At 43.0% G+C, this 22,228-nt stretch overlaps 5 protein-coding genes across 7 annotated transcripts; 3 read left to right on the plus strand and 2 right to left on the minus strand.

Annotated features, from left to right (window-relative positions):
- Positions 1-2,130: 2,130 nt before the first annotated feature.
- Positions 2,131-3,839, plus strand: LOC148322498 (lipid droplet assembly factor 1-like). 2 transcript variants are annotated; one of them, XM_088316162.1, is made up of 5 exons: positions 2,131-2,229; positions 2,310-2,426; positions 2,934-3,102; positions 3,345-3,490; positions 3,715-3,839. In XM_088316162.1, exons 2-5 carry the CDS (start codon positions 2,352-2,354, stop codon positions 3,772-3,774), a joined length of 450 nt encoding a protein of 149 aa, XP_088172288.1. In that variant the 5' UTR covers positions 2,131-2,229; positions 2,310-2,351; the 3' UTR covers positions 3,775-3,839. The 2 variants fall into 2 exon arrangements, with proteins under 2 accessions (XP_088172288.1, XP_088172289.1); XM_088316163.1 differs by lacking the exon at positions 2,131-2,229 and having other exon boundaries at positions 2,879-3,102.
- Positions 3,840-4,502: 663 nt separating this feature from the next.
- LOC148322499 (ER lumen protein-retaining receptor 2) lies at positions 4,503-8,776 on the minus strand. Its single transcript, XM_088316161.1, has 5 exons — positions 8,505-8,776; positions 7,192-7,292; positions 6,862-7,020; positions 6,390-6,642; positions 4,503-5,102 (listed from the first exon to the last, which is right to left on the minus strand). Exons 1-5 carry the CDS (start codon positions 8,593-8,595, stop codon positions 5,068-5,070), a joined length of 639 nt encoding a protein of 212 aa, XP_088172287.1. The 5' UTR covers positions 8,596-8,776; the 3' UTR covers positions 4,503-5,067.
- LOC148322500 (immunoglobulin superfamily member 6-like) lies at positions 8,077-12,388 on the plus strand. Of its 2 annotated transcripts, XM_088316159.1 has the most exons (7): positions 8,077-8,171; positions 9,352-9,518; positions 9,598-9,924; positions 10,240-10,340; positions 10,418-10,465; positions 11,639-11,749; positions 11,836-12,388. In XM_088316159.1, exons 2-7 carry the CDS (start codon positions 9,464-9,466, stop codon positions 11,887-11,889), a joined length of 696 nt encoding a protein of 231 aa, XP_088172285.1. In that variant the 5' UTR covers positions 8,077-8,171; positions 9,352-9,463; the 3' UTR covers positions 11,890-12,388. The 2 variants fall into 2 exon arrangements, with proteins under 2 accessions (XP_088172285.1, XP_088172286.1); XM_088316160.1 differs by lacking the exon at positions 11,639-11,749.
- On the minus strand, positions 11,905-17,688 carry mfsd13al (major facilitator superfamily domain containing 13a-like). The gene is made up of 7 exons (XM_088316157.1): positions 16,188-17,688; positions 15,661-15,975; positions 15,094-15,510; positions 14,838-14,992; positions 14,674-14,757; positions 14,078-14,221; positions 11,905-13,293 (listed from the first exon to the last, which is right to left on the minus strand). Exons 1-7 carry the CDS (start codon positions 16,353-16,355, stop codon positions 13,152-13,154), a joined length of 1,425 nt encoding a protein of 474 aa, XP_088172283.1. The 5' UTR covers positions 16,356-17,688; the 3' UTR covers positions 11,905-13,151.
- cdr2a (cerebellar degeneration-related protein 2a) lies at positions 17,275-22,194 on the plus strand. The gene is made up of 7 exons (XM_088316156.1): positions 17,275-17,518; positions 18,732-18,844; positions 19,871-20,019; positions 20,192-20,359; positions 20,427-20,741; positions 20,978-21,230; positions 21,319-22,194. Exons 1-7 carry the CDS (start codon positions 17,284-17,286, stop codon positions 21,577-21,579), a joined length of 1,494 nt encoding a protein of 497 aa, XP_088172282.1. The 5' UTR covers positions 17,275-17,283; the 3' UTR covers positions 21,580-22,194.
- The last annotated feature ends 34 nt before the right edge of the window (positions 22,195-22,228 follow it).

Genomic DNA, 22,228 nt, shown 5'->3' on the forward strand with positions numbered 1-22,228 from the left:
CTAAAAAGAGTTGGGTCAAAAAAATAAGTCGTCGTGGTGCATTTTGGACTAAAGTTGGGTTATTTACGACCCAATGGCCTTTACGGCACTCCGGGAGCGCTCTTGGTGCCTGCAGCACCGGACTCTAAAACAGTTCAAATAAAAGGTCGAAAACAAAGCATCTGCCTTTTTATTTTCTCGTGAATTGAGAGTGGACGTCGTGGTCAATAATGCAACACCTGATAGGATCTTCGAAGCCACGCGTGGGTGGACACGCAAGCGCGGGCTGTTTGATGGGCCCCCACCCCCCACTTCCTGTCACGCTGATTGGATTCTTGCAATCAGCCCATGCAAATTGGAAGTGGCTGACAAGCCATCAATCACGTGTAGGGGGCGCAATCTGTTGAGCGGCTTCGCACATGCCGCTTGACACATTGTTCTGTCAATACTCTCGCAGACCATCTCATACGTCTTGCCCATGCAGGTGTGTGTGCGTGTGTGTGTGTGTGTGTGTGTGTGCGTGACACACATTAGGAACATGTCATTTTCATCAAATAGTGCCCTTGTATAAGGGAAGTGATGGATTGTTGTGCCACATTACAAGTCTGTTACTTTCATGGAGGCTGACTTGTGGATTCAAGAACAATAATAATATATGATTATCACCATTTGGTTGTAAAATGTATTTAATTTTTTACATTAGTGTAATGGAATTTATTTTGAATAATTCTAACATAGTCATTAATTTTACTTAAAAAAAAAAGGCTTTTTTTTTTTTTTAGTTAAAACATTCCAGCCGCAGTGCTGTTTTCTCGACATGATGCATTAAGCGGACAAAGGACAGGGAGATGTAGCATGAACAAGAAGTGAAGACATACGTAAATAAAACACCACGCAAGAATAATTAATTATGCTGTATTGAATGTGAAATCGGAAATTTTACATATTGTCTTGCTTCTAGTCGGAAGTCAAAGAGCACAATTTTAATGACACCTTCAGAAAAATGAAGCATACAAAATGAAATACTTGGCAAAAAAATATGTTTCGAGTGTGCAAATGTAACTATCACTTAAATTGTGCAATTCAATCACGACTCTTAAAAAAAAAAAAGTCATGCTTGCTTGTAGGCAGAATTCCAAGGGTGCAATTCGTCAGTGACTTAGTCTGAAAAAAACATAAGCAGAGGGCGCCATAAGCAAAAAATAAATAAAAACTAAACATGATGTTGCAAGCCGATTGTGGTATGTTTTGGATCATGAGCGCTTCCTCTCCAGCTGGATTTTTATTTCTTCATAATTCCTTAAGGCGTGATTGTTGGCTGAGTTCACAGACTTCTTTGTATGGGGCCGCGTTGAAAGCTGAATGCAAAATGTCAGCGACTCGATTCCCCGCGCTCTGTTCAATTCAACAGAGTGTGATTAGCAAGTGTTGTCAGCAGCTGGAGCAAGAAAACGCGGCTGCAAGGATTGGTGCCACTGATGGAGTCCGGTCATTTGGAAACGTGTCAGTCAGTCAGTCAGTGGGGATCCTCAGGAAATCTCTTCAGGAACTTGTGGAAGATAAAAATGGCCTGCAGCGCCCTCTGCTGGATTGTCACAGGAAAAACGATGGCAGAATTTACCAACATTTAGCCCAGTAAATATTTTATGGACACTAAAAAAATTACGCAAACACTTCACTAAATGTACAAAATACAATAATAAATAACTAAGCACACATACAAAAAAATCAAAAAGTACAAATCAGAGCTGGGCACTTGACCCTTTTTTGCCGGTCAGTCCGCCCGACCTCCGACCGCAATCTCTGTACTCTTCCAGCCTTGACCCTACAATCTTATTCAGAAAAATTGTTGAGCCCCAACCCTGATCCTGCCCCAAATTCAAAAATAAAAACCTAAACACACCAAAAATCAAATTATGCCAACACATCAAACAGCAACAAACGTAACTGTCTATAAGTGTATCATTTTACAATTTCAAACGATCACTTTTGCAACATTCCAAGGAAATCACAATATCCCTGCAAAACATTTCAAACTTTTGCTTCAGTCAAGTCGTCTGTCTTTGTGCAGCAAGCAAACACCAGATGGCAGCAAAGTTCCCAACTGGCCTGTTTGACTGCAAAAGAGGGAGAGGAGGAGAAAAGGAAGAAGGCGGAGGAGAAAGGAGCAGAGGTGGGTGAGCTATGTCTTGACTGCTCAACATTCTTTGGGCGCAACTTGTTGTGCTCAAGCAAAAGTTTCTCATTTAGGTGTGTATATGAAATCTTCCTCCAAGTTGGTCGTTACAAGCCGCTTGTAACTTTACGCTGACTTTTTCTTTTTTTACCAGGCAGCATTTGCCAGTTTTCGCACGTCGCGTGCGTGCGTGACGATGCAGCCCAGCAGCAGCCGTGAGATGTGGGAAGGTTGGAGCACCATGACCAGCCAAGTCTACAACAACCCCAAGGTAGGCACAACACACGCACACACACTCACACACTCAGCTGGGATGAGCACTCTCACGCCCGTGACCCTCGTGAGGTAAAACAGCTCACATCATGGATGGATGGATAATAGTTAAAAAAAAATAACAAATTGAGCAACACCAAATAGTCCGAAATTGTTTTTTTTTGTTTCCGCTTTATTATCGACTCATCAGTCTGAAAACAACATTTCTCAAGTTCCAATTGGACTCCTTCCAGGCTGAAATGTGGACATGGTTTCCAACTTGCATCCTAAATGTGAATGCAGAGATGGAATGTGGCATTCTGCCGTTGTTTCTCGTGAATGGGTGAAAACTTGAAAGACTTTAGATGCAGTCATGTGACGGCCAGGCTCCGTTTGATTGGCCAAAGGGACTCTGTGAACCGTGTCTGGCGGTTATGCTGGAGCGCTTTGACTTTGTGTGTTATTTCAAAGCGACATCATGACAAGCGAGACTTGACGGCCGTTGGAATTTGAACCCAACCACCAGGTGAACGTGCTGATGAGGTCGAGAGCGGCGCAGTTCCTGAGCGGCCGCCCGTTGGTGGCGCTGGCCGTCCTGTTCTTCTGCGCCGCGGCCGCCGTGCCTGTTGGACTCTTCGTCCTTTTTGCTGTGGTCACCGTGGTCATGACAGCAGTTAGCTTTCTTTTCTTTGAAGGTAACTAAAGTGGCCAATGGCTGGAGAAAATTTAGTTTATTTATTTTCTTTTTTTTTTTACATACATTTTTAAATGTATTTTTTCATGTTGTTAATATTGTTTTAATTTTTGTTGGCCTTTTTATTGAATTTGAGAAATTATTTGTTTGATTTCAAATACCATCACTTCACTCATTTACTGTTTTGTTTTGTATTTGGGAATGTATCTTTAATTTTTTTTTTTTTTTTTTTTTTGCCTTGAGGCTTCCTGCTGTTTGTGGGCGCGTTGAGTCTGCTGTGCGTGCTGACGGGCTTGGCCTTCATGTCGGTGGTGGCGTCGTCCGTAGTGGCCGCTTTTTACATAGCCATCTCCAGCATCCTCCAGTACTATTACCCGCACCTGGCAAAGGTAAACCGCACCAAATTTCAAATCAAATCAAATTAGGAGAGCAAGTGCAAAGTGAGGAGGAAAAAAAAACATTTTGCTCATTTGGTTGAAATGAAACACATTTCCATCACTGTCTCATGATGTGATGTCATCATTAGCGAGCATCGGTACTCGAAATCGGCGAATACTCAAATGAGTTCTCACACTGGCTCTCATAAAAATGCGTTTCATTTTTGTGTCTGCAGATGGAGAAAGAGCACAGCAAGTACAACGGGGACGAAATGCTGCACAACACGACACAATAGATTTTTTACATTTACAAATTTCTAATGTCTGTGGTTAAAGTTTTTAATAAAAATTTTAATGAAAACCTTGAATGCATTATTTTTCCTCTATTTTCAGCTCTCGAGTGGATCGAGAAGTGTTTAAAAAAAGTTCCTTTGAGATGAAAGCAAAAAGTGGTTGTTGATCCCTTTTTGATGCGAAGCTCAATAAGCGGGGAAAGAAGACCGGTTTTGAAAGAAACCTCGCGAGGGCACGTGAATAAAGTTGTCCTGTCTTGTTAATGAGGATGATCAAAAGTTAACCACTTTAACTTCATATTTGCAACTATTACAACAAAGTCATAAAATGTTGCGAGACAACTCGTACTTTTTTTGGGCAATTTTACATTTAATTTTAACAAAAATAATTTACATTTTATTCCAGACCTTTTCTCCCCCCAATTTGCAAGTGCTTAATTCAAGTTTTCTTTTCTTTGACATCAATAAACATTGAAAACAATTAGTGGCGATTCTCATAAAATCTTTAATGGAGATGATATCATGCAGCAAAAAAAAAAAAAAAAAAAAAAAAGGGGTGGGGGGGGGGACAAATGAAAACCGCCCCAATCCTTGAGGAGCAAACTCGGGTGCGATTTTGACGTCATTTCTCTTCAGCTGCTCATCAAAGCGATGAAACAAATTGGAGACTTTTATCCAGCGGGATCGCAAATCAGACAAGAAAATCATAACAAAAAGAAAAATATGATGTCAACGTCATCATAAAAAGATTTTCACTTTTCTTTCAATTGGAAATGTATCTGTCGGTCTTAAAATAGTTCTCAGAGAGGAGAGACATGAAAGAATATGCATACAAAAAGAAATAAAAACAAAAAAAAAATACTGTGAGAAGTACGACATGGCTGTCATGAGGCACTCATACATTTTTTTCCCCCTAAGACTGTACATTGTGCATTAACTTACCAAGAGTCGCCCATTTGTCACTTTGTAAAAAAGGAAAAAGAAAATGGCAAAATAATAAAAAGTGTTGCGGAAAAGAAAGAAAAAGAAAAAAAAAGCCTTTTCCCTTACTGGGCCAGCAATGAAAAGCAAGTTTAAGGCAAGAACGCTGAACACGCAAATGTGACGGTGGAGTTGTTGCAACGACGTTTGTTCAGCTGCGGCGTTGGTTGACGTGCGCCGCCGAAGCCATCAAGAAGACTCAAGTGTTTGTTTGTTTTTTTTTTTCTCCCCTGTTGGTGGCGGTGAGCTCGATGTTCCGTGATGTTGCGTCGACGCCGACGGGCCGAGTCCGCTGCCCGGGACTCGGCGGCGGCCTTACGCCGGCAGGCTCAGCTTCTTGCCTTTCAACACTGAAAGCAGTAAAGCGGCATGCCAATCATTCAAAGAAGCATTTGAAAAACGTTGCCAGCATTTTCTGATGGAAATATTTAGCAGCACTTAAGAGCAACTCAAATGACAATTCCCTTTTTTTTTTTTAATACTTGTTCTAACAATACTCGTATCGGTGTATCGCCCCTCATAATGTTAGAACATTTTTCAAATAAACTTGTAATGTTGTGGAAAAATTTCACAAAACTGCGACTTTTGCACTCTGCAATGTAAATAAACATTTTTCGCGAAATGGTTTGAAAATTGGAACTTAACATCAAACTGGTAACATCACAATTTATTACGTTATTCTCCCAGTGCAAACAATTATATATAAAATAAATATATATATATATATTAAAAACAAAAAGTTTTAAATGTATTAAGACAAAAAAAATGACTGACTTAGGAAGAAAAAAAAAAAATCCAGATTTTTAATAGTAATAACGTGAAGCATAAAGTGGCTTGAAAAAAAGCAATGCAACCAAATATTGCAACACAACTCATTTTTTTCCTTGTAATATGATTTTATTTTATCAATATAAAAAAATATATTTAGAAATAAAACAGCTTTTTTGGCTAAGATTCTTGGGAGTAGCGCATCAGATAATGGATGAATGTGACTATATTACTTCACTATTTTTCTATTGCATGTGACTTTTTGGGGTGCCCGTAAATTTTCAAGACTTTGCGTTGTAAATGCGACGAAATTTGTCTGTGAAATGTCCGATTTGTACGCAATGACACGGCAAATTCCTCCTTGACGTCAACGAGCCGAAAGAAACATGAGCGTCTATGTTGGGAGCGATTGGATTCGGACACGCCGGATACATTTTTGTCAATGACGCCTCTTTGCAATAACAACGTCTGCTTTGTGCGCTCGCCGCGTTTCGTGCAACCGAGCCGAGGTCCATGTGTGCCAACATCACGACCGAGCAAGAAAGTCGACCCGCTGACGGCCCAGATCAACTTTTTTTTTCTTCACTATTAATTATTCAAAGCATTGGTGGATTCAATCTTTTAGGAATTCTTAGAACATTTTTTCTGAGGTTTTATGTGCAATGGCATCGGATGATCCTCAGCCCTGACATAAAATGACGGACGAAACTCCAAACTGGTCACCAGCCCGTCAGAGGGCACACACGGACAGTGAAGTTGGGCGAGTGAACCACTGCACCATCAGTAACCCGGATTTTAAAATGGTTGAACCGAAATGATTCAAAAGACATTTTTACAACACATCCATATTTCAAAATGGGCGAACCAACCTTTGGTGACGTAAAGGTAGAAGAAGTCGCAGTAGAGGACCGTCTGGACTACCCCGGCGACGATGGCGATCATGTCGAAGAAGCCCTCGAAGTAGAAGCGCCAGATCCAGTTGAAGAGGTAGAGGGCTCGGTACAGGCCCAAGCAGAACAGGTAGTGCGTGGTGATGGTCTCCGCCTCGCCCGTCTTGCTGATCATGAAGAGCTGGGGCAGGATGGCCACCGACTCCAGGTAGATGGAGAACGTCCACAGGATCTAAAAATTTATACCAGCACATTTGTGACTCTCCAGCCGCATATTTTTATTTTTTGGGGGAACCTATTGTCTGATTTTCCTAGTTTGGTGCTCAGGCCAAACAAAAGTACCGTCTAATATAAAAGCAGTGCTTTATTAATGCCCAAAAATACACTTTTCTGCAGCTTGCTTGTTATATTTGTATATGAAAAAGAAAAAAAAAAACTCATCAAAACGCACCTCAAGGGGGGAGAAGTCATGGTTGATGAGCACAGACAAACCCCCAACAGGAACCACCAGGAACTCCACCCTGAAGCTGTCATGATTGCCATCATAGGTGGCCCGGAACTTGACATAGATCAGATAGACGGTGGCGTACGCGCAGCCGATGTAGATGACCTAGAGAGGCACAAGCCTAGCATTAGCGCTAGCACATGTCGGCACATGATTCACTGGAAACCGGTTCACCGTGATGTCATGCGCACTTCCGGGAGGCAAAACACAACAAGTTAGTCTACCTGCCTCCTATTGTTTACAAACAATATGAAAAGGACGCTCGGTGCGCCTTACCTTCATGCACGTGTTGTAGAGCGAGATGAAAGACGTAAGCAGGTCCAAGTAGCGTGTGGTGAACACAATCGCAAAGAGGATTTGACTCTTTCCAGAGATACCTTTGAAAACAAGCACCATAATGTCATGTACAGGTGAGCATGAGAGTTCATTGCAGCTATTGGAAACGTCAAACAACACTTAGTGAACAGCGCCACCTCATGGACTTATGACGTAATGATGACCATAGTTCAGAAAGCGCAGTGCATCCTTCCTTTGATCTCGAACGTGGCTCGTCAGATTTGAAAAAAAAAAGCGCCTCGTGCAAAGATGAGATTTCATGCCTGAACATGTCTGTGGTACTGACATGTGTCTGTTTTATCTTGGTGTCATTCATGTTAAAAGGAGCCGCCAGAACCCAGGCCTAAAGTCAACTCATTTTTCAGAGTGACCTGATAAAACGCCTAACTTCTAAAAACGTGAACGCAATACAACAACGAATAAATAAATTGGGTATTATATATATATATAAATATTGTGCTTCTTCAAAACGAATCACTCTAAGTGGTTTTTCTTCTTAACATGTGCACCTAAATGGTGAATTGAAAAGGGGGGAAAGAGACAATTAGCTTTTAGTGGCTGTAGCCTGACACAACCGCCTCACTTCTCGGCTCAGAAATCAGAAGCTTATTGTGAACAACATTTATGTATAAAGTTGCGATCAAACAGCGCAGTTTGCTGTGACTTATTTGGACGGTTTAACGAACATCGTTCGTTTATTGACGACAACAACAGAAAAAAAACGAGGTGGTGTGTTAGCATGTTAGCTACTTCCGTAGCGCCTCGGAGAACGCCACGTCAGACGCCAGACAGAAAAAATCGAACATCGAACGTCAAATGACAAGAGTGCATGCGTGCGTGGAGAAGGAATGTGATTGAAAGAGGGGGAAAGCAGCTGCACCACAAGTAATATTCGCAAATGTGCATCTGAAACTTATGCAGTAAGAAATACATTTGACTTAATAAAATATGCAAATTATATCCACGCGGTTAGCAAGTTAGACAACTGCGATTATTTTTAACGTTTGTTACTCAATACACATGCGTAAAATGTCGATTCGAGCTATTTTCGACTCTTCGTGATGATGTTATTATCCAATTCGGCACGTCGTGCATGCTAGTCATTTCCTTACATGAATGAATGGGTGTCGCTAGCTTAGTTAGCAGCTAGCTCAGCTAATGAATCAAGTAGACGATCGTGTTCAACTCGACCTGACCAACATGCTACTTTTAATGATAGCGAGATCGACGGCGATAATGTGGGCCGAGCTCACCTGCACACGACCTGCTTTTCCATATCTTCAGCAGCAGGATGATTATGGCAGCCAAATGGGAAAGGTCTCCTGTCAGGCGAAACACGTTCATGGTGGCAAAGTTCACGACCGAAACGCCAAATTGGATTGATTTGCTCCTCGAAAAAGTCGATGTTCTCCTTTTACGACCTGTGGTGAGATCTAATTGTTCGGTTTCACTTCGCAAGCAAACCGAACGGCGCGGTGCTCTCCGGCTTGAAAATATGGCGAGTGTGCAGGTCGACGTGGAAGGGGGCGTGACCACAACACATGAACGGATAGGGATTGGACATGACGGTTGATTGACAACGCAACAGAACACGCCCATAGACTTCCTGAGTGACATATTCCCAGGGTGGGACCAGGGACCACTCAAACGGAAATGAAAATAAAATATACACGTTTTAGACATAAATAGTACGGGAGCGTATTGCATTCACTTGGATGAAAAAAACTCTTGTTTTTCGGGATATTTTAATCTTTTTTTGGGGGGGGGGCTTTGTTTTCTTTTTAATCCATCCATCCATCATCAGCCGCCGATCCTCACCAGGGTCACGGACGAAATAATTTTTTCATCATTTTTGTTTCTCTCGCTAAAATTCTAAAGAACAGAAAAAAATCCCGAAAAACACGGGAAAAATCTACAAAAGTTCATAAAGTACAATACATTACAAAGTCTTTTTTTTAGTGGAGGCTGGAACAGATTTCAATGGGGAAAGTTGATTTGAGATGCAATTGTCTGTTACATTTTTTGTCACAACGCATATTAGGAAATAAAAATATGTTTGACTATTTTAATTGCAACAACATTTAATTGCAAAACTTGCAGGCTGGAACGAAAGAAAGAGGAAGGAACCCAATGGTGTTGAGTAAGTGGAATTTACCCATTTCCATCGCCTCGTGCACTCTATCATGAGATCATTCGCCGTTAGTCCGCAGACATGGTGCCATTGTTTTGGCTTTTTCTCATTTCTCTCACCTGGCTGCCACTAAGAGGTACGTGCGTGCTTGACCTTCGAACAGATGTTGGACTGAAGAAGCCAGCAAATTTCAACGTGTCAATGTATTGCATCAGGAACGGCACAAGGTCACAGATGCTTGTCACAACCAAGTCGGCTCATTTGGCGCGAACCAGGACAAGATGCCGTGATCCAGTGCAGCGTCCATCCCGACTGCTCGGCCCAAAGGCTCCACTACAAGTGGTTCGCTTTCGAGCGCAGATCACACGGCATTCTTAACCTGGCCCACAACCATCACAAGTACAGCCTACAAGGGGCCACTTTGCAAATTACGTCCCTAAACGCCAACGACAGCGGCATTTACTACTGTGCCGCCACTGCCAGGGGAGAACCGACGCCCGGCGCTCAGCATGTGGGACTGGGAACGACTCTTGTTGTAAAAGGTAAGCAAGTAGGCTGGCAACGAAGCGCTATTTTCAGAACCGATTAATCGACAGATTAATCGATGAAAGAATAAAATATGATTTGATTCATATTTCGTTAAATGAACTTTACTTTGCGTTTTAAGTGGATTGATTCAATTTGATACTTCTTTTAAATCAAAACCAGTTCCAGTTGACATCAGTTTTCGATACACTCCAACGATTTGGACATTGTGGCTCATCCGATCCATCGAGGATCATCATACACCATCTTCCCCGAGCTTGGGTTTCCCCTTTTATGCAGAAGTGATCAAATAAGTTTCCTTGCGCTTGCAGAAAAGGCAAAACTCATGGTGGGTCACGTTCTGTTGTGGTTAACGTTCGTCGTCTTGGCCCTCTACAGCTCGGCAACGGTGACGCTTATCATTCAAAAGAAGGTAACTTATGCCAAGTAGCTTTGTGATAGAACAAAAATGCACTTTGTAACCTGAGCTTGTTTCCGTTTGTATTTCAGTGTGGACGCAATATATGCAACTGTACACAAATACACAAAAGCGACAAGGTCAGTTCTTTTTGTATTGATGCATTTGTCATTTCGGAGCGTCATGTGTGTGCAATTTAGAGTCAAGGTCTGCAAAAAAACACAACCGGAAGCAAGGTTTGCGTTACGCCACCACCAGTTACTCGCTTCCTTCTTGCACTTTGTTCACGGCGGCCCAGTGGACAAAACAGAAAGGTCGCGAGAAAAATGTGCCGGGGAAAACGTGAGCAAACATGACAGGCCGTGATTGCCGTGGATGCCCGAGAGATTTTAAAGTCTCCTTTGCCACGGCGGTCACGGACCGGATAAGTCAGTCAGCGTAAAGTTGACATTCCGTGATAGGACGTAACACAACCTGGGGGCGGTCTGTAGTGAGATGGAGAGCAAATTTATTTTGCAGGATCTCAGACACACCACCCACACCACCAGCAACGTGTTTAAGCATCCCAATCCCGAGTTCCCTTGCTAGTCTTCTACCCAATTTGTTAGAAAACGAGGACATGGCATTTTTTTCTCTCTCGATGGTGGACATTCCAAGAGTTTCAGCAAAGCTCCTGAAATTCAAGCTAACACGTCAACGAGAGGCTGCGGGGATGCACCGGATGGCGACAGACTTATTATTAGAGCGCAAAGCAAATGATTGACACAAGTCGGTCACGCCTTCTGCCTCGGACTGGTTTTTCTTCCTCGTGTCTTGTCGGTTTCTTAGATATGAAATTAGAGACACCAGATGGGACTAGAGAACTTATTTTCCCTGAAAGATTATTCGATGAACGTACTATGAATTTATTTTATTGTTGCAATCTGGATTAGTGAATTTGTTGAAAATGTTATGAATAATTTATAGTTTATTTCGAAGACCAAATTTGCGAGCGGGGAGTTTCACTCAACTCAGCCGGTGCCACAAAGCCGCCCGGCCTCCACTTTGGATCAGCCTCGTTGACAGAACTTGAGAAACATGCGGAGCCTCATCAGAATGTGACAGAACGGGAGGGAACGTGCTGACATTCCTGCTTACCGCTGTGTGCCTTTGAGCCAGCGGGTGTCCGCGGCCACGGCCCGTCATGGGAAAAACGCAATCAAATTGGCTACGGTAGAAAATAGAAAAGAACGTCCAAAGTCCCGTAGCGACGAACCTTGCAGGCCCGTTTGCACGTCATCGTGCATTTACGGATTTATTTTGGTTGTTCGCAGAAAAACACAAACAAAACGAGAATATTCCGCGATGTGCTGCAAGAGATGCACCACAGACGAGACGCGAGGAGAAGCAAACGGTCGGCCAAAACAACGCCTGCGCCGGTTCAGGTACACGTTGTTGAGGCAAGCATGCGAGTTATGCACATTGCGCTTGTAAAACTTTTTTATTTTTTTTATTTCAATCTGTTTCGCAGGTGACAGCTGCCGAGTTAAATAACACACCTGATGACATCTATCAAAACGTGTAAGAAGGCGCCAGGTGCTGGACAGCATTTTTTTTGTTTTATTTTATTTCACTGCTATTGATCTGAATTGAACTGGAAGCAAAAATAACATTGAACAATTTATTTGTGGGACGTCATGATAATTATTGAATGTGCTATGACACACGTTTTATGATTTGACCTTCGTACAATTGCACTTCAGTGACGTTTCAATGACGGAGCAAAACATGGGAGCATTTGAGCCAGTCTGCCAGCGGAAGTGTCACGTTTCTTGAAGACAATCATTACTGAGGAAAAAAAAAAAGTTTCCCGGATATTTTGCTGTAAATGGATGTGATACATTTGAAGCTAAAGCTTGAAGATTTTGCTTCGATCACTCATTTTGTTCATTTTAATGATGGAAAAAAAACAGCCTCATACTTTTGGAATGCAATGTACATATGTCAGCATGACTAGAATTCCACTGTCGGGAAAAAATGTCAGCAAAGATGTAAAGAGTAACCTATTTTTTAATAAAAGACTAAACCCAACTTGTGCTTGTCATTTGGTCAGACAGTTGATCATTAGACATGTGAAACAAGGCACATTAGATTACGTTATCCAGTACGGAACTAGACAACAGCAACGGACAAATGTACAAGGTACACTTGGAAAACCGGATTACCCACAACCACAACATGGAAAAAAAAAAACACCAAAAAAAACAAGCGTTTGCTTACATTCCGTATAAAAATGAAATCATTTCATTCTCCCAAATACAGTCACGTTTTGTTGCATAATTATGACTTATAAAAGTAAATGGATGTAATTAATTAATATTAATAATTAATCAGCTTGTGAATGGGAAAAAAAAAAAAATCACCCGCCAGGAGGTCAAGGAAGAAGACATTAAATGTAGGCGATTGAGATGAAGTCGCACACACAGGAAATTAGCATCCCCATCCAATGCCTTGCCATTAGTTCCCATTTGAAACGGAGAGCGACTTGGAAGTCAAACAGCATCGCCGAATGGATCGTACTCGGCTTTCAAACGCATAATGCACGAGCGTTTAGCCACGAACTCGCAAGGCTCGTTGTCACGGTTCAACTGCGACAAAGGTCAGCAGACTTTCTTCTTCCCTTTTAGAATGTTTTCATCTCAAACATTTGAACTTACTCAAATAATTGCATAAGCATCATCTTTGCAAGAAGATAAATGACACAACATTCCAACTCTGGATGAGCTTGTGGCCGTCATTTCTCTGCAGTTATTTGCCCAAATGAGCCAGCAGCCGTCTGCATTGTTTCTAGCTGTCAATGTACTTGCTGTCAATGGTGTGACTGTTGCGTATGGAAAAGGGCCTCCAAGCCACGACTTGAACGGCAGCCACACACATGGGCACCACACACACCATGTAGAACATGACGCTGTGGAGGCTCTCCAAGGCTCTGCAAAGGAGACGACAACCTTTAATTGATGCGCATTCAAAGGGGTACAAAACAATGGGACATTTGTACTTTCAAACACTCAGCCATTATTAAATGTCTGCATAATTATTTTTTAATTCAAGAGCACATTTTTATTCTCCAAATCCTAATTTCAGCCTCTCATATGATGGCCTGGGATTCAAAAGTTTTATTTTGACTCTCAATTGCTTCTTCACAGTTGCACGTATCGTTTCTGTGTATTTGACCACTTTGATCCTTTCTCTCTCTCTCTCTCACTCTCAGTTAAAGGACGAGTACACACAACAATATTACAATGTTTTGGTCCGAGTGCAAATATTTTAATTCCATACAGACGGCACTTGACCCGTTTAGGGATAATTAAAGTGACGGACAAAAACCCACCACCATCCTTGCTTAGCCCTTTAAAAAAAAAAAAATACTTATCCTCTGTCGCCAAAATGGAGACCTGTTCGGGACAGATTGGCGGACTGTCCCGTCCTTGGGATGCAATGTCCATCTCTAATGTCAGCTAAATATCAACAGTTCATCCAGTGAAGTTCAATCTTAAAGGACATTGACCTCAACTTTCATGAGAAACTTCAAGGCGGTAGGAGTGTTGAGCTTTGCAAGTGAAACTTTTTGCAGCAGCCAGAAAGCCAACACTTGCACGTTCATCATTAATTAACCAAAAAGCAAAAATCGAGTGAGACCCAGAATGAACACAAACGCACTTATTTGCTTCAAGTGTTTGTTTTAAACCTTCGGGGCAAGACGCTGTATTTACCTTGGGTTTACGTCCCTTCCCGCATCCTTGAGTTGCTCATAGCCAAACTGGTTGAGAATGTTAATCACTAACATTGGCGCCAGAGACTGAGCAGGCTTGGTGAACAAGGCGTTGGTCCCAAACACCATGGACGATAAAGGGGAGCTGCGAACACAAGCATGTTCATTGGCGTTGGTTAAAGATCCAACAAAGGCAACATATTCAGTTTTTCTTTTAACTTTGCGAATCATCAACGTGAGGATCGTCGAAGATAAACAATGACAGAGAAGAAGTCCAATGGAGATGGACCCGAAGCCTCTCAAGCAGTTATTGGCAACACTCCGGCCAACAGAAAAAAATTGGATTCAGGTCTTCTCAGATTTAGTTTCTTTGGACTTTGATGCCAGTGATGAAAAGTGATAAAAGGCTCTTCCACGATAGCTACACTTTTTGGGACATTGTTTGCCTAGGCTCAATCGAGGTAGGGAAAACACTGCCTGAAAGCATTTTAAAAAAATAACTCCAATCATTTAAAAAATCAACTGTGACGGCAATGTAGCGACAATTGCGAGGCGGTGTGACACACACGACTGTGCGTTTAGCAGCCGCTTGCTCACCTGCGTTTGTACTTCAGCATGTCGCTGTCAATGATATCTGCGAGAGGCAAGCTGAACAGACTGAAGGTCGCTTGCACCAAGATCCTGCAGAGGATGACAAATATTTTCATGGATTAAAAGAAATAGTAGAAAAAAAAAGTTAGAATATTGGATGAATCACTTACATGCTAAGCGTGAGGAATAACGCCAGAATACGATAATTTTGAGGACCAAGCGAGAGCATTAAAACCCCCATTAAGACCTCCAAGTGGAAGGTGTACAGGATTATTCTGTAGTAGCCAAGGCGATGAAGTAGTTTGTCACAGCTCAACACCAGCAGCTGAGGTGGACATAAAACGTAAAAATTAAAAGAATTCCCAGTTTGAAAAATTAATTATTATTTAAGTCATGCTTGCTATGCGCTTAAATTCAAGCCACAACCTGAGGACAAATGAATCCAGCGCCATACATGATGCTCCTGGCAAGTGGTGAAAGCACATCAGGAGGAATCAGGTGCTCGGCAAATATCAGAGTAAAATTACTGAAGAAAGCCAACAGGAAGACCTGGAAAAAGTTCATGAGCACAAAGAGTCGGAAGTCCCGGTTGATGAAAATTTGCCAGGTCAGCGTTTTCACAGAGGGGGTTGAACACTTGGAGCCGTGGGACGCGGGATCATTCAAATCGTCGGACGCTTTGTCGTCAAACTGGCTTTCGCTGCGGAAGCCCGTGTAGAGCATGCAGCCGCAGCTGAGGATGGCGATGAGGATGGCAAAGGCCTGGAAGGCCGTGAAGTCCTCCATGTTTTTGGACAGCATGCCGCAGAAGAGCACGCTTGACGAGCCCAGCAGCGACGCCACCTGGAAAATCACAAATAAGCCATCCGGTGAACAGTGTCATTTTTCCATCTTCCAAATCATCGATTGTCTCAAAATCACTACATCATGACGCTGTTACAAAGAAACTTTGAGAAAATATCATATTCCAAGTTTCTCCTCCCTCCCCTGTACCTGGCTGTACTTGATGAGTCTCAATCGGTTCTGATGATGGCTGGAAATCTCGGCGAACAGGGCGCACTGAGCCAACAGCACAAACGTGAGCAGGCCGTCAAAGGCGCACAATGCCACCATCAGGTGGACGCCGCATAACCAGTCCCCGGGGGCGTAGGACCTCCACGGGAACCAGGCGATGAGGAATGCCAACGAGTAGAGCGGGGCGCCGTACAGGATGGAGAGACGCCGCTGAGAGCAGCACGCCACTTTGGAGTTGTCTTGCAAGTATCCGAAGAGGGGATCATTGATGGCGTTCCACAGCATGTAAACCACCTATGGAAAGGCGCAATATATTTTAAATAAAAAAAAATGTCAACTATAGTCCACCTAAAAGTTGTTTTCAACAATTTGGAATTCACCAGAAACCTCAGTGACTTTGCATCTTTGTTAAAGACTAACTCCACAAACATTCTACAATGACAAATATAACACGATAAACATTGACACAAGGAGTGTGCGACTATTGGCATAATTATGACACTCACTTGTGATTGGTGGAAAGCGCTCTCTGCTATCTGGTACTTGTTGACGAAGAGCTTCACGTAGTAGAAGCTGAAGATGTTGTTGATCATGGCGGATCCCAAAGTAGTCATGGCATAAGCCAGAGCCGCCGGGTTGACTCCCAAGTTGCCCGAATGTCGCGGCAGCTTCATAATGCCTCGAACACCTTCCGCCTCCGCGGCCACGACAGCCAATATCGGTCAACCTCACCGTCGAGTCAGCATTTCTCAGTTCCCAGCCATGCAAAGCAGTGAATGGTAACGGAAACGGTGTTGTGCGTTCGTGGATTGTTGTGTCAGGTGGTGCGACCGTTCTCGTGAAATGAATGAAGAAACGACAACATTGACTTCCGGACAACACTTTTTTTTTGTCAAGAAGGCGGTTCTTAAACTTGGACAGCATGACGATTGGCCAGAACTCCTCGCGTATTTTACTTCCTGAATGGTCCTCACGAATACCGGAAACAGAAAGTAACAAACGACCTTTTATATTAAAAGTTAAACATGCACAACTTCTAGAACTCACTAACATACTTATAATATTGACATTTTATTTATTTATTTTTAATTAGTCGATACTGGACACCACTTGGAGACTGGCGAACTATGCATAATGGGGACGTGCTGAAAGACGAACAACATGTTGATTGGACAAAACGCTTCGAGTATGCTGCATCCTGATTGGTCTGTAGGAATATCGAAAACACGGAAGTTATAAACCTATGGATCCTTCAAAGCATTCTGTCAAAACAAACGTTCCAGAATGTGGTTTTCATTCGAATATTTTTGTTTGTTTTTTAAGGTTTACGTTTGATTTAGCCGTATGAGTTATGGGGACGGAAACACTAAACTAACTTTACAACCACAACAACAACAAAAATAAAAATAAAAATAAAAATAAAAATAAAAATAAAAATAAAAATAAAAATAAAAATAAAAATAAAAATAAAAATAAAAATAAAAATAAAAATAAAAATAAAAATAATGTGCTCAGAGCGTAGTTAAGGATAAAAGGTTCATTTAATATCTCGTTTGACTATTTTCGGGTGCCACCTGGCGGCTGTTGTTGTGTATACACGACATGCCACGTGGCTGCAGTCAACACAAGGGCGGATGTGGCTGCAGTGTAGTTTGGCGGCAGGGCGGGGAGCGACAGAGCAACTGGCAACTTAGAGTCGAACTACACTTGAGGGTTTTTTTTCGATGTTGTCGGGTGCTCCGGCGGCCGCTCGTAATAATGCTAACTGAAGGGATTCTGGAGGACGATTTTGATAAAAATGGAGATGCGTGGTGCGCTCAACGGGGCCTCGAGCACGGTAAGTGATGTTTCACCCCACAACTCACTGTTTGACTAACTTAATTGAGCTAAGGCACACGTTTTTTAATAATCATTAATCACGCACGCCACTCAACAAAAATGTCACAAGAAGTGGGTGCATACATTACAAATGTTGTAACGCAATTGTGTAACGTCTGCCATCTAGTGGAAGCGCATCGAATTGTTCATCTTGTCACTATACGTCGCTGGCATAAATAGTTTCAGTAAATAACTCAAATCTGAGCTAAGAGAGCCCCACTGTCGGATTGAAGCCTTGACAATAACAGTTGTGGTCCTAACAAACTACAAGATTCCATGAGGCTTAACATTATACAGTAATATTTTGAGCATTTAGACGCTTTAGAGAGTTAAAAATTGTTGATTCTGTAGATGAAGTGCATTTGCAGAGTTGGAGAGAATCTTTACTCGGTTGACCTGCGAGATCTGAAATTTTTTTTTGAATGTGTTCTGGATTGTTTTATGTGGGATATGTCACACAAATCAAGGGTTTATTTGATTATATTTAATATTAAATGTTTTTCTTGTGGATGTAGTAAGTGGTGTGTAGAAAACCCTGTAGTGAAATGATGTTGCGCTTACTTTTTAGATGCTCTTATTTTTATGATTACATCACATAGTATATTTTGAACATTCTAATCCTCATGAAGGATTTATTATGTTGCATTAGTTGTATCTAGGTGACCTGACCAGTGTACAGATTGAAGGGACTGGGCAGGCGCATTTGTATCTGGAGCAGGGGTCAGGGCAAGTATGGTGTCTAACGGCCTAACCAGTTCTTTAATCTGGCCCACTGAGCGTTTACATTATTTGGTGTCATGTGAATATGTATATTTTTTTTAGATGTGCTCGATTTTTTTCACATGCTATTGTGTGCTATTTCTTCATGCGAGAGTGTGTTTTTACTTATTTTACTTGGATAATTTATTTTAATTAAAAAAGAAAAATCAAAACACATAATTTCACCACCATTGAGTTCGAGGGTAAGACAGAAGATATACACCACTAAAGAAATTTCCCAAACTAGATAACGACATGGAAAAGCATCTCCTGTGGCAAAGGAAATGGCGTTGCATGCCTTACATTCCTCTGATTCATCCGAGTGCAGCGACAGGATGCATGGAGACGTTTTCTGTGTGTAGTTGTTGTTGCTGTCCTGCATTTTGACGTATGTTTCCCCGTGTTTGGGACAGATCTCCACTTGGCCGCCAAGCTCGGCAAAACCCTCTTGGACCGCAACCGCGAGCTGGAACAGGCGCTGCAGCAGATGTACTCCGCCAACCAAGAGCAGCTGCTGGAAATAGAGGTGACACACACACACACGCACACGCACACGCACACACACGCACACACAGTGGGCGAGGAAGTCAGCTGTGGTGTTGTCGTGTCTTGTTCATTGACTGCTGCGTTTAGCAGCATGTGATTTTCTGAACGAGGCCGCAGACAAGGAATGGGATGGATTTTTTTTTTCTTTGTAAGCGAGGTTTATTTGTTTATGTAACAGAGTGGAGTAAAAGATAATCGGGTAGTGAGAGTCGGTGAGCTGTGGGCGCACTGCAGGACGTCCATTTAGTTAATTACGCACGGGAACATGCTCACCAGCTTATTTTGCACATTCCTGACTTATACGTTCGGCAAACTAATTACACTGGTCAACAGCACATTTATAATCTCAAATGTGTCCCGCAACATATGTTTGAAAGATTTAAAAAAAAATGTCTGCTTCTTTTCTTGCACGTCAGTTTATGAGAAAAAATATTTTTTTTTTGCTTTTAAGTTATATACGAATTTTACCATGTGTCGCCATTTATAGCGCTGACGTTTCAAAAAAAAAAAATCCACCTGTTGATGAACCTAACAAAAAATGTTCCTAATTTAAAAAAAATACTGTTGACCCATGTTCTCAATATTTTTCCAAATTATGTTTTTTTTTGTCATGAAAGGAAAGCAATTTGATGACGGCATCAGTGGTGGGGCGCTGCCCTCTATTGACTGGCCACTACTGGGTTGCTGACATCATGGTTTAGTCTCGCCTGGACGGAAAGTCGAAAGAAATTGACATGACTCCAAGCGGTGTGAAAAAAGAGCCCCAATTTGTTTATGGCTGTGAAGATTTGTCTTGGTTACTATAGCAACCCCGTTGTGCCTCTCAAACACTCCCATTTCACTCATGACCTTCGGAAAGCTTTTTGTGCACTTGAGCACATTGGTGTGAGAAGCCGACTGCTACATTAGAGGCGGAGCCAGAACAAGAAACAAGTTGCTTCGCGTACCGTTTCCGATCTTGTGGTCCCAACTTGACAATAAACGTCTTCCCTGTGTTGTTCGCCAGCATCTGGCCAAGCAGGTGGAGCTGCTGCGCCACATGAATGAGCAGCACGCCAAAGTTCATGAGCAGCTCGACCTGTCCACCAGGGAGCTGGAGCGGGGCAACAAGAGGCTCGTGCAGGACGACCGCCTCGCCCAGAACAAGATCAACAGGTCAGGCTGGCGCCGTGTTAAGACGTTATTTAGTGGCACGTATATTGAAGATGTAAAAAAAAAAAAAAAAAAAGACCGCTCAATATTTAAAAATCCGAACGATAGAGTTCATTCATCAGCCAAATGAAAAACGAGTTTTGTGACACGACTCTCGCCGCCCTTCTCTTTCCAGTCTGACCGAGTCCATCGATGGGCTTCAGACGCATGTGGAGCGTCTGCAGAAGCAGCTGGAGGCGCTCATGTCGGCCCAGTCAGAGCGGCGCAAACAAGAGCAGCGACGCAACCGCAGCGCACAGAGCGTTTCCTGTCTTAAGGAGCTCTATGACTTGCACCAGGACAGGTACAGTCCAGCCCAGTTGATCACGCTTCGATGCCTTCCATCCCGATTCTACTTTGCGACGGCTCAGGTGTGAACCCGACAAGAGGCGACAAACGGAGGGGATGCGCTCGCCGCAGGGATCCGCGTACGACCGCGACCAGCGCCGAGACCCGGAAGAGGAACACGAGATCCTTCTTGGGTCCGTCCACACTCTGCAGGGTCAGTTGGCGGCGGAGAAAAGTCGTCGGGAAGCGGCGGAGCGCGAGAGCCAGCTCACGGCCGACGACAAGCGAGGCCTGGAGCGGCGGCTGCAACTGCTGGCGGGTTGCCGGGCCAGGCAGATGGAGTTGGAGGCGCAAGTGGAGCAACTCCGGCTCATGTGGCGCGCCGATTACATGTCCAGGTTCATCATTCCCATTTCATGCCAGCATTCCATTTTTTTTTTTGAGGGGGCGGGGGGTGTATATTTCACATATTTCATTCATTATGTTTTTTTTTTAAATTGGTTATCTAAATTTTTTCCTGCCAAATGTTGGAATCAGCAAAAATCCGCATCTGTCAAACCCAAGTTAGAACATCAATCAAGTCAGGATCCGCAGACCATATTGGATTCTGATTTTGTGTTCCTTCCCGAAGCAGGAAGCCGGAGCAGCTAATTCTCGCTGACGCTGACGCGGTGTTCTACACCTCAGACGACAAACCCGAAGCGGGTCAAGGCGAGTCAGACGAAGCGGCCGAGGAGAACAAGAACGACCGGCAGCGGCTGAGAAGCCACAGCGCCGTGACCGCCTCGGACGATCACGACAAGATGTGCGTGAGGCGAGCCGAGGTGGTGAAGAGGAGGGGCATCTTGCTGCTCAACGAGGTGGATGCGCAGTACAATGCGCTGCAGGTTCGGAACAGCCGCCTTTTTGCTCATTTGGGGGCCTCCACAGTCGTACATGGCAAAGATCACAGTTTGTTTGTTTTTTTTTTTTTAGGTGAAATATGACGAGTTGCTCCAAAGGTGTCAACAGACGACCGGGGCGCTCACCCACAAGTCCGTCCAGACGTCCTGCAGTCCGTCCGCGAGCGTTGGCCCCCACCGCCGCCTCTCCGGCTTGGCCAGACGACCGTCGGTGATGTCGGAGGAGCCCGAGTACAAAGTCCTCTTCAAGGAGATCTTCACCCGTATCCAGAAGACCAAACACGACCTGCACGAGAACAAACTTGTCAGCAGCACGTCCGCCACCGTCATGTGATTGTATCAGTCCTCGTCCGGGAAGGTCGTGTGCTTTGTGCTTATTGAAAATAGCGCCAAGTTTCTACTCAAATGCTAATATGCTTTAGTAAGTCAGCACTGATCCGTTTGTTAAGTCTTTTTTTTTTCCATTACTTGAAATATGGACGGTATAAAAAAAGTTTGTTTCAACCACAGGTTTTCCCCTGTCAAGTCCTCCAAAGGCCATACTATAATTTTCTGGGATTATTTTGTAGTTTTATTTTTTAATAGCAGCACCACTGTGCTTTTATTTGTTATGTCTCCACATCTAATTTAGAGTATTTGTATGTGCAGCTCCTAATCTACGCTCACGCAGAACAGTTTAAAGCTGTCATGTGTGTGAATTATGTGCAAAGAAATGTTGGAATGTGATAATAGGATCAAAAACTGTTTGGGCTGATTGAGATAATTAGCTTATTGTTTTTTTGTTTTTTTTTGTACACCGAAATACTTTGGAACAAGGACATAGCGCTTTGCACTTTTATGTTATTTATTTTGGACTGGTTGAGTTTATTTATATTTTGGTTGCTAGTTGAAATGCTGACACTTCTGATTAAAAACATACCAGATGTAAATAATAAAAAAAAGTTGATTACTCCCTTTTGTCTATATTTTTTCAAATATTTTAA

The sequence above is a fragment of the Idiotropiscis lumnitzeri genome, chromosome 15 (assembly GCF_059441095.1).
Source record: "Idiotropiscis lumnitzeri isolate Australia: NSW breed Sydney's pygmy pipehorse chromosome 15, RoL_Ilum_1.0, whole genome shotgun sequence".
Classification (NCBI taxonomy): domain Eukaryota; kingdom Metazoa; phylum Chordata; class Actinopteri; order Syngnathiformes; family Syngnathidae; genus Idiotropiscis; species Idiotropiscis lumnitzeri.